At 44.2% G+C, this 12,030-nt stretch overlaps 1 protein-coding gene across 1 annotated transcript in view; it reads left to right on the top strand.

Annotated features, from left to right (window-relative positions):
• Window positions 1-6,597: 6,597 nt before the first annotated feature.
• asap2a (ArfGAP with SH3 domain, ankyrin repeat and PH domain 2a) overlaps window positions 6,598-12,030 on the top strand; it is a 51,069-nt gene continuing 45,636 nt past the window's right edge. The window contains exon 1 of the mRNA XM_084569299.1: window positions 6,598-7,144. Coding sequence (XP_084425425.1) covers window positions 7,019-7,144 — 126 coding nt within the window. The 5' untranslated portion in view covers window positions 6,598-7,018. The remainder of the gene's footprint in view (window positions 7,145-12,030) is intronic.

Here is a 12,030-nt window from a genome sequence, read left to right on the forward strand (position 1 = left end):
TGGCCGGCGAACCGAAGTTCAGCGGCTCTGCACAAACCAATGCCGCATGCAAAGAGGGCGCACAATAGATGCGTCAAGGGAGGGGAGAAGAGGGAGTGCAACTGTGAGTGAGCGCAGCAGAATTTAAGGAGGCCTGCTCAGTTTCACACCTTTTCTAAAAATCCGGAGATTCGTCAAAAATGCATTTCCATCTACAATCGCATGAACTCAGAGCCACGAGAAACATTGTGCATCCTCTAGCGTTTTTGGTTGCCAGCAGCTGGTTAGCTCATCCCAGCGCAAAACAGATGGAAATGGTTAATGTGTCTCTTGTCTGAAGATGACAGATTCATCATCTAAAGCTGAAATAACAGCAGCTCTGGTGTTTGTTCCAACACAATGAACAGATTAAGATTGTAGCAAAGGAGACTTCACACCAGCAAATCAAAAGGCCAGTTTTGACCTAACCTGATAAAACAAATGAAATGATCCACCACTGTTATTTCCCGTAACCAAATTGTGGCCATTAAGGTAAAATGTCCCCAAAAGGCCTGAGTACTGATCTGACACTGAAAATAAAAAACCTCCATTTCTTCTTCGCGCTGCTGCAGCACTGCCAGCGTTTTCACCTGCTGCAGCATCGAGGATAGTTTCTCTATGACTGACTTTTCCATGGGGCTAAAATTCTATCTAGTCAAGAAGATGGATGAACATGATAGACTTTCAGGCTTTGGTCTTGCTTACAGTCTGTCTGAACAGTTCTCTCAGGGCGAGACAGGCACAATCATTGACTTACGGTGCATGCACTGAACTCAGCCGCCCCCTCCATTAGCATTCCCAGGGGGACGCAGACAGATATCCTCCACACATGATACTCTTTATTCTGTGGTGCACGCTACTGTAGCATCAACTCTTTGAACTCACCAGGCACTTCTGATTCAAAAGCGCACCACAGAGCGAAGCCATGCACTTTCTTCCACTACCGTCTCACCACCACGAGTCCATCCCTCTGAATCTCTGGTGAGGCTAATTCAAATGCCTGAGATGCTCTCGGCTCGTCTGTTATGGTGTCAGAACAAATGCAGCGCGGCCTGGGAATTTGCACCATGACAGTGGTCGCTATGGGACCTGTGGGGGACTGTCAGCGAGGCTGCTCTGCATGCACGGCGCTGCAGAGCTGCTGATTCAGTCAGAACCTGCCGACTGTTTACCCACTATCATTAAATTAAATTAGGATCAGATGAATTGGTCTTGTTATATACTTAAGGAATTTTACTAGAACAAGGTTTTATATGTCCATGGAAGTACACAGATTAGCCATAGCATTACGTCCACCTGTTTAACATTGAGTAGATTAGCGTAGGCATTGCTGCCAAAACAGCGAGTGGAGGCACGGACTCAACTAGACCTCTGAATGTGTGCTGTGGTATCCGGCACCAAGACGTTAGGAGTCAGTCCTACATGTTGTGAGGGAAGGGGGGACTCTCCATGGATCGGACTTGTTTGCCCAGCACATCCCACAGATGCTGAATCGGATTGAGGTCTGGGGAATCTGGAGGCCAAGCCAACACCTTGAACTTATTGCTTAATCTTGCTGAATGAGGCCACTGCCATCAGTGAATACCATTTCCATGAGAGGGTGTAGATTGTCTGCAACAAGTAGTAGCTACATGACACTACTTTACATTATACTGAGCACGTTCTCTGCATGACATGACTTAGGAGAAGCCGAGAGTGTTGATTACCAGAAACCCGACTGCTTTTCGTGTGGTCAGTAGACATTCAAATAATAGCACTGACCAAGAGGAGATTGCACCCAGAGGTGCACGGAATTAATTGCTTGGATTTCAGAGATCATTATCACTTTTGTTTGTGTTTTTGTCTTGTGGGTTAACAGCTAATATCCTGTGGTATGCACTGGGGACAAGAGCGGAAGATCAGCAAAACACACAGCCACTTATCTTTTATTAATTCGGGACTCTCATGCTTTCTCTTGGGACAAAGATGGAAAGGGATGTTATGCAATGGGATAAAACGTTGGAACTATTTTTGCTGCAGGATGCAAGACAAAATAGCGGAGCGGAGGTTTTTGTGAACAGGTTGCAAAAATGCATAGAAGTGAAATGGTTGATTATTTATTCTGGGGTAGGGTAACAAGGAAACCAAAAAGAGGATGGGGGGCTGGCTGACATGCCGCCTGTCAGGATATATAATTAAGTGCAGGGACACTTGATCTGCTTGCAGGGCCAAATCCTAAGAGGATAATTACTGTAAAAGCCACTCGCTCCTAATGATGATAGTGAAGCAGCTGCGAAGTGTGTGCGGCCAAGGCTGGCTAAAAAGAAAATGTCACGCAATCATTTCACAGAACATTATTTCTTGGGTGTCCTTCAGGGTGACACGGTCAAATGAAAAGCACGAGGCGGGGCATTCCTCTGCTTGGAGCTTGGAGCCTAAAAACTGTGAAGACATAGCAAGCGGTTTTAAGCGTAACTGTTTAGTCTAATTATTTAAAAGTCAAATGACCTTCTTGTGTGCTAGTCAGTGAAAATGAATACACTGCAGTAAACAGGTGATATATTATAGTCAGCCACCCAGTCACCTTATTCTCCACCAGTTAATTGATTTCCATTATCAACCGAACATTATGTAATTGCCTCCAGCGCTGACCTTGGAACTATTTGTCTGGCTTTAAGCTTATGTATGATCTGATTTAAAATAAAATACACTGTGCTACACGCACTGGACTCTGTGGCCAATTCTGAGAGTGCCTCGTGATTAGAATACAAAACAGTCATTAAAATCACCCGTCGAGCGGCAAAAATCAGCTCCACATCTGTGCGCGGACTGAGCATCCATTCATGAGGTGGCCCTCGGTCCCGAATTTGCCGGAACTCATTACTGAACCAACTCTTTGAGAGTTTGTGAGAAAAGACTAGGTTCGTTACAGTTGACTGCCCTCCCCCGAGAGCTAAACCTCCCCCTTTGCCCTTTCTGCCCTCCTCTTCTGTTCATCCCTCTCCCATTAGGAGTATGTGGCGCTAAAGCTCGGGTTCACCAGGCACTGCTCGTCCAGACCTTGCCCACATGCGGCCAGCCACGATCCTTATCCTGTATTATGTCTATGATATACACCGATCAGGCGTAACATTATGACCACCTTCCAAAATTGTGTAGGTCTCCCTTGTGCCTCCAAAACAGTTGTGACTCATCAGAGAATGGACATGGGTCTTCTGAGGGTGTCCTGTGGTGTCTGGCAACATCATGTTGTTAGTGGGGGCCTCTGAGGGGAAGGGCCTCTGTGGATCATCCCACAGATACTTGATCAGTTTGGGATGTAGTGAATATGGAGGCCAGATCAACACCTTGTCCTGTTTTTCATGTTTTTTTTTTAGTTGTTCCTAAACTGTTTTTGTGTGTGTGTCTGTGTCAGGCTGCATCCTGCTGGGGATGGCTGCTGCCATCAAGGAGGGTCATTGCTATGGTGTGGAGGTGCCTGGTCTGGTCTAGGTGGGTGGTACATGTCTATTTCCCAGCAGAACATTGCATTGTCACTAGATGGTGAATGTTATTTACTTTACTCCTGTCAGTGGGTTTAATGTTGTGGCTGATCGTCGTCTCTACGGTGGATGCGTATGTTTGGCAGAATGATTCTCATTCATTTCACTTATCCCAAACAGAAGGAGCAGGGCTGTGAGGTTATCCCACCTGTTACACAATCATGATTTCATGGCAGCTCAGCTAGGAAGAAATGACTCAAAATTTCAGTTCCTTTTAATACCCTGCCCCGCTGTCTGTTCAGCCAAATCTGTAAAACTATATTGGATGTTTGAGGCTCATTTCGACCGAAGAATGACACACCCCGTTCTTTCCTGCTCACAATACAAATTGCAAACATCTTTTTTTCCAAGAGTGTACAGCATGACATCTGCTTCGGCTGTTGTTCCGTCTACAGCTTGCATTTCAGTTTTCATTTCTCGATCTTTGGGTTTTAAAGGGAAAGTGAAAATAATACACACGCACGATGTTATTAACGCAGATGTTTTGCACTAGATCATTTGAAGATGGTGAGAGGTCAAAGCAGAACTACATTTCTGACTCATTACTCACTGCTGTCACTGCTGCTGTGAGCGCATGCAAATAAGACGGCGCTGGTGAATGAGGCTTCTGTTCACATTAAAAAAGCAGCAACAAACTCAAGGTTGGTTGTAAAATGCAAAAACTGGTGGTTGTACAATACAGTAGCCTACAGGTAAGATTATTTATGTAAAAGTTTAAAATTAGTTTTATGGTCCTTTACTGGCGTGCTGGGGTGCGCAGGTCCCATTAAATGTTAAACAATGAGCTCTTTTGTATTATGTTCCCAACCTGCACCTACTGGATGACCCTATTCACCTGGTTTTCCAGTTCTGTTCTTCAGTAACAGAAAGGAGAGATCAAACTGATGCCACACTCACAGATATAGTTTTAGTTTGGTCTGGTCTTTATTTGAAGGATGAAACCTGCAGCTAGAAAGGCAGATGGCGTTAGAAATATGAAGTCGCGTCAGTGAAGAGGAGGGCTTAGGTTTGTTGACCTCACTGACTGAGCGGCTCTGTCTCTGGATAGCAGATGTTCACTGGGAGCGTGTGCATTCATTTCATAAGGAAGCCGAGGCCCGCTAGCCGCTCAGGGTCAGCCTGGGTCCCGGGCTCTTCATTTAGCAGCTTGCCAGGAGACGGTGCAGCGCTGAAAGAATGTGTGAACACTGCCCAGTTTGTGATTTAAAGGCTGCCCGGGGTTTTTGCCTCAGCCGCCACTAGACTATTTATACCAGTGGCTGCCCTGCTAGGGCTGAATGAGCCGGGAAGCATCAGCAGATTTTTGATTCCAAGGCCCGGGGGGAAAAAAAACAACACAAGTGCTTTGAGAGCAAAGGTTGCTGTTTTTTCAGGCTTCTGGTGACAAAAAAAAAAATCAGGCATGGGAGAAAGTTTTCACTATTTCAGGCAGTTTCTAATGATAGAATGTTTTCCTTCTCCTCGCCCTTTATCCCAACAGGATTTTGGGAAATACAGACGTCTTCTGTTGAGGAAGCCTGATTCATTTTATTCTTTTCTTTATCCTTATAATAAAAATTACATCCAATCAACCTACAGATCTGTCGGTTAAAGATTACCCTACCGTACATACAGTGCTGTGCAGAGACGACAGTAGGTTATGCATCGGGGTGATGCAGTTATACATCCCATTTTCTGTTTAGTGAAGAAATAAATCCTAGAGAAGCAGACAATAAAGTCTTTTTTTTCAGTTTAATGGTTTTAATGCACAATGCTAGCAGCACATCTGAGGATAAAGCATCTTGAACCACACATTCAAACATATTTATTCTCAAACTTGAAATACTAGTCCCCCGCCTAATGATAAACATAGATGACAGATATTTTTTTTAAGTATGAAATTAGAATTTCTGCTATTTTTTTAGGCATGTTATTGCCAGCTTTGGACTGAATCCTTGAGTGTTTAAATCTATAGTGCACTGAAGTCACAATCAACTTGTGAACAGTTGTTTTGATCACACACTGGATGAAGAGCTTGTCCTCACACATGTTCTCAATACTTAATTTTTAGATCACATTTATAATAGAAACAAAAACCTAACTCATTAAACTAAACATCGACTGTGACAGGGCATCACTTCCACACAGCTGTCTGCTTCTACTATCTCCACCTTAAGAAAGAACACTAGTGCTGGCCCTGTAGTCAAGATGCTGCGTTAAAGTGCCGTCGTAAATGCATGCATCACGACTGGTGCACAGCTGTGAGGAAAATAGATTTGGGGAATTCTTAATGAATTTTGAGCGAAAAAACTATGACAAATAATAAAATTCACGTTATTATTTTGTACTGTAGCATCTCCATTGTTTATGTTTCGTGTTTTACAAGTACTTTCTATGAGGCGTTCTTTTTCCTTTTTGTCTGTGGACAAGACAATGTCACATTGCTGCAAGGGTGTGTGTGTATGTAAACAAATAAACACAGACCTCAAAGTGTTTCTCTCATTGGTCTCTTGCTCAAGAAGTTTGTTGCAATAGTTTGATAATTATCAAATCCCAATTATTTTCCAGTTTGTCACATCTGTAAACTAAAAGCATAATCAAGACAAGACGACATAAGACTGTATGTTGACTAAAACGTTATATACATGCTCTTTCTGATGTTGATTTAATCAGTTATAAAGTTAATTTCAAAAATGCTGATTAATGTTGCTTTACGAGCAAAATATTGACGCTAAGTAGCCTTAAATCAAATTTTGTAGCAAGCTAAAAGTGTTTCGTGTTATTTATTTTAAGACTATATTTTATAAATTAACATATAAAACACATTTTAAACGACCCCCATACAACAGTGCTAATTATTAGGGCATAACATGTCCCAGAAATCACGCTGCTATCAGGATGTGGTAGTTTACGGGGAGCGCTTGAATGCAGCACGGCTTCACGAATTCTGATTGGCTGCCGGTCTCCAGCCGGCGCTCCCCATTGGCTGCTGCGGCTTCATTGAATCCCCTCCTCTACCTTTGTCAATTTCTTGCGCTCCCGTTGAAACGCCCGCTTGTTGTTTCCCGGGGCTGGGGAGAAGGAGAAGTTAACCTCCGCTCTGTCGCTGGTTTTGGGACGCAGAGAAAGAGAGAGAGAGGAGAGAGAGGATAGCGGGCTCTGAGAAGAGAGGACGGAGCGGCTTGTTGGAGTGAATGGAAAGGTAGCAGCGGGCTGAAAGACAGTAAATAAGGACAGGAGGGGCATAACCTATCCATCACCTTGTACGCAAAAAGCGCGAGGGAAGCGGCAACTCCTCGAGCCAGCAGCGTGCAACACACCGCTGCACCGGATTGTGTTGGAGCAAATGACATAAACAGAGATGGTTTACTACCCGAGGGGACCTTCAAAGACACTACCACCTCTGCTACTGCTTCTCTGAACTTTCCTGTCCTAAAACTGTTCCGGAGGTTAAGAAAAACTACTTCGTCAAGCTCTTACCAGCAGCAAAGGGATTAATTATGCCGGACCAAATCACAGTTTCAGAGTTTGTGGCGGAGACCAATGAAGATTACAAGTCGCCGACTGCGTCTAATTTCACCACCAGGATGTCCCACTGCAGGAATACAGTGTCTGCTCTGGAGGAGGTGAGTGGATCCCAGAAAAGACGGTTTAAAAGACTTCCTTAAACAACCCTAATATAATAGGCTATTTACATACCATGTGTTTTCATACTGATGTGTGTTGCAGCACACCTCTAATTCTAATAAGCTCATCCTTTAGCACATTTTTCTAGCTTTATAATGTGCAATTATGCACAAATTTTGTTCTACAAGAGCAGCATGTGTAGGTCAAGATCACAAAGGCGCCTCAAATGGATTTTTAGCTGAATGTGTCCCAGTCTATCCTTAGATCTAGATGAGAGAGGACGTCCAACAGAGGATGGAGAGTGGACAAACCCAGTGACGAAATACTGCAAAAGAAGAGGACAAATCATATGCCGGTGTCCCGGTTGTGTGTGTGTGTGTGTGTTTGCACAGAGAGCACTTAGTGTTTCTCCTTTAACTTGCAGGTCATCAGGAGGAAGGACACTTCCGCTTTGCTCCCTGATATCCCTCCACCACCGCCTCCCCTTCACTCCCTTGTTATAGTTTCCCTACTTTGTGTACAGCCGGGCAAGAGCCTCGCCCTGGCTCACTGTAAAAATAGGATTTCCCACATGAGCAGCTCGCCGTGTTATGTGTGTTAGTGTGTCTCTGCTCCTGTAAATTAGGGTACGGCGTGGAACGGATTTTTTAGTTGGTAAAAGCAGACGTCTGGCAGAGTGCATGTGTGGGTGAGATAAGTTGATGTATGTGAGCTAATCCACATCTGGGCTCAGCGTCGGGTCCACCTTAAGCTCCCTGATCCTCCACACCTTGATGAGGGTTGTGGCTTTATTTTTAACCTGTGTTTGTGGAGCCATGCAGACAGGCATACACCTGCTCGGGCTGACAGGTGTTTCACTTTCTTGCCGCGCACGGCTCCCCTCGAACTTCTGCTGGCGCTGGTTTTAAAATAGCAAATAATCTGCCACCGGGAACGGTTTCAGCACCGCTCAGAGAGGAATGTGTTTGTCACTGAGCAAATAAGTGTGTGGATTTAAGTCTTTTTTAAATAGCGGGCCAGCAGTAATTGCCGGCTTGTGAGGTTGAATTGTTGGGTTGTGAATCTAATTCAGCAGCTTTGTTTTGGGAGTTCTGCTGCTGCTGCTGCTGCTGCTGCTGCTGTGAAGCCGCTGAATTGTTTTTTTGTCGCAGGGACTCGGAGTAGCCTGTTGTTGTTGTTTCACATTGACCTCCCCGCGTTCAAGCCTCAGGGAACACAAGGCCTTATTGTTGGGGCAACTAGACCTCGCTCGCTTTCGTCTGTTTGACCAATTAAACGCTGCGGTGGATGTGAGGAACACTTCCACTTATTGTCTGCGGGCCCTGCCTGGAATTTCAAACACATGCATGCGAACCAAAACACATTTACATATGTGCATCCTCAAGCAGCAGGCGTCGGTTAAAGTATATCTTCCTGGGAGTGTAAGAATGAGGATGCCATCCATGACACCTTTACCCTTGAGAATAATAACTGTGTTTCGTTGGACTGCTGTTTTCAGCGTTGTACTGGGTTTCAAACATTGTGCTGATTCTGGCCTTCTCCAGAATAACAGTTTGTTATATCACTTCTTCACCCTTCAGCTGACAGCTGAGGACAGGCTGGTTGGAGCAGCACACTGTCCTCTAATGCTACTATCTGCTGCTGTATAATTTCAGAAGAAGCCTTTTGTGACTTGGTGCCTGCAAGTTTTGATAATGGTTTGATAAAGTTTTGCTGCTGACTTCCGGTTGACATAACTGTGAATGCATAAAAATATGCCCCTTGCTCTTCTTTAGGAAGTCCAGTTATGGTGCCGCGGTAGAGTGTGAAGAAACACGCCGTCCACTGTCTATTTTCATAGTTTGCATTGCATGCAAGGGCGGCTGTTCGTATGTACATCTGCTGTTTCAGGCGGCTGGATTCCTTTTTGGCGTTTGAGACAAATTAGGAGAGCAGAACAAGAACCCGATGACAGCGGCGTTGTGGAGATGTAAACCATTCGTACATCTGTGCACTGTATGTCTGTGGAATGCCAAATGGATATAGTTTACCACTAACAATCAGAATAATGACCCAGTTTGGATTGAAAATGCCTCATGTAACCACCTCAGTGGCCCGACGGAGTACTCTTTCAATCAGACGGATACGGGTGGAGTATGCCTTTGGGAATCTGGTCAGTAGTAAAATATTAACACCTAATTAGACTTTTCTCTGGCTGACATAAATCTCTTCTTCCTGAGCTTGTTTCCCCCCGCATGTGGTAAAGATCACATGACGTGACAAGTTTCCAGAAAGGACGGAAACGTGGAGGTGTTGTCCAAACAAGCGTTTGAAAAGATGAATGAAGCCGCACTCGATTGTAGGCTGCGCTGCTGAAAACGTGGATCTATCTTGGCCATCTTCCTCTATTGAATGAGTTTAGTGTTGTCGTTAAATTTCTTCTTCTATTGTTTTATTTCTGGCAGATTTAATCCTCCCCAGTAGGCAGAACCACATGTTTAAAAAAATAAATAAATGGGTGCTTCAGGGCTTGTAGACATACGTCTTATCTTATAATTTTATCTCGCGCCCACGTAAACGGTTAAGTTTGTCTGTGTAATGTTGTGTGTCACTAATTAAGTACACACATAAATATAAATAAGAGTCCATGCAGTAATCTGTGTTTGCAAATCAAGCTTTTATTTAGTTAAATGTAGCTTACAGACTTCCAGGCTCACCTTCTTAAAGGAGTTTTTAAAACTGACCTCTGGGTCTGGTTGTTTATAGGAAGCCTTTAAACACATTAACGGGAGGCCAGACCGGACCAGACCACTCCGAGGTCTTACGTAGGTGGGTGCACAGTGTTGTGTAATTATTTCTTTCTGCACTTAATTGCATCTGACATAATCTTAATTAGGCTAGTAGTTTTAAACTGCTGGCTATTAAGGGGCCGTTCGGAGAGCATGTGTGTGCATGTGGGGTTTTCTCTGTAAAACCACAGCAATAAAAACCTGTTTATCCAGTAAGAGGATATTGAGCTTTGTATCGTGACCCCCCTTCTCCCCTCCCTTTGTGCTCCTTTTAAACACTTGTGCTGACTTTGCTCTGTGCACACGTTTCTGAAATAAGAGCTCTAGGATCTGGTTCCCCATCCCCCCCTCTGGGTTTAATTCATAAACTTTGTAAATGGTAAGTCCTGACCATTTTAGATGACTTTTCACTTGCAATTTAAACCCCTTTAACCCAAAGTGACTTTCTGTGTTTTCAACATGGTCCACTGGAAGGAGAGATCAGACTTGAGCTCGGAGTATTGATCTGAAGATGCCCCTCTGCTTTTGTCTCATCCAAGGGAAAACTCATGAGGCCGTCCGCCCCTGAAACTGACACAGATTGTTGTGGTCTTATCGGTCTATTTCTGTATCTGTGTTTCGCCCCATTTACCAAATCCCTCCAGTCCGACAGACTCCAGAAATGATGCAATCGATAGAGTCGTCTCCTTGCGCGAATCTCAAGTGCATCCACTTCCACTTTATGTACAAATACCAGGTATTATTTGCGCAATATCACAGTATCACACGTGGAGCTCACTGAACTGGTGCAGCAGGTTTAAAGCATTAGGTTTTATATCAGTACTGTGGTAGAGTGGATCTGTTGTAGGAATCACTGCGTGTAACATCAAGAAACCTCCCCAAGAGATGACTAAGTGAATACAGCAGGTATGAAACAGACCTGACTCACAGCTGCTGAGTATAAGGACTTACAGCTGCACAACAGCCACCGGTACTTGATATTCAAGACGAGCTTTTGTGTTCTCAGCAGTGAGGCCCTTTGATCAGCCCTGTGCAGACGGACACGTAATATGTCTCGTGTCATTACAGCTGCATTGTAATTTAAATGCACTTGACAGGTAGAGTGCTTACTTGGACATTAGCCATTGTTGTAGTATAAATACAAATATCAAACTTTTGTGTTGTTTCTGGCCCGCAGCCAAAGCTCTGCACTCATCATGTCTGTTTTCTGTCGTCGTCGTATATTTATCTAATATTTATTTTTACAGAGACAAATATATCAACCGCAACCTCATGTCGCGGCATTCTTCGGTTTGCTCGTACAAGATGCGACAATTCACAGTAGCGGCTCAAAAAAAGCGGCGTAAAACCTTTATGACGAGAACGTGACTTTCAGGAAAATCTGCTTCACGGGTTCCCTTCTCGTTTAGGATCAAACGTAGGGAGCTGTGTCTCCTAAGGGTGCTTTCGCATTTCCTCTAGACGTGAGCCAGAGAGTTAAATTTACCATGATATGGAGCACACGAGGGGGGGGAGGGTCTGGTTTGAAGTTATCAACGGGCTTTAAAGTTTGACATTAACAAATTTAATGAGATTGTAGAAACATTTAGCTTCTTGATATTATGGCGAGGGTGAAATTGTGATTGCAGCTGCGTGATTAATGTCCTCCCTTATATAGTGTTAGAAACCCACTCACCCGCCGCGGCGCCTTCGTCTTTTGTCCAGTTTATTCATTTTTGGCCGATGAATAATGGTTATTTATAGCCAAGTCCCTCATGTTGAGGACGGTTGGGGGTAACTCAGTCTTGAAGTCTAGCATCATTACTCTTCCATGTGGCTATTTATTCATCCAGCAGAGCTCCATCACCCTGGTATGCCAGCTATGCATTGCAAGACACGTTGTAAGGATGGATTTATTTTTTTAGAGAGATTATTGGTGAGTACCTCTGGGAATGGAAACGGTATTTACAGCATGCACAGTCAACTGTTGGTACTGGCTGCGCAGTCCGTGTCCCGGCCTGGTTTTCAGAGACGTATTTTTCCTTGACGTTCATGTGTAACAAGATAATGGGGCTTGTGAAATTAACTCAAAGGTGTTAGAAAAGCAGTTGAGGAGTGCCTGCTGGGAGCCCTAAGCT

Source organism: Chelon labrosus, assembly GCF_963514085.1.
Source record: "Chelon labrosus genome assembly, chromosome: 20".
Classification (NCBI taxonomy): Eukaryota; Metazoa; Chordata; class Actinopteri; order Mugiliformes; family Mugilidae; genus Chelon; species Chelon labrosus.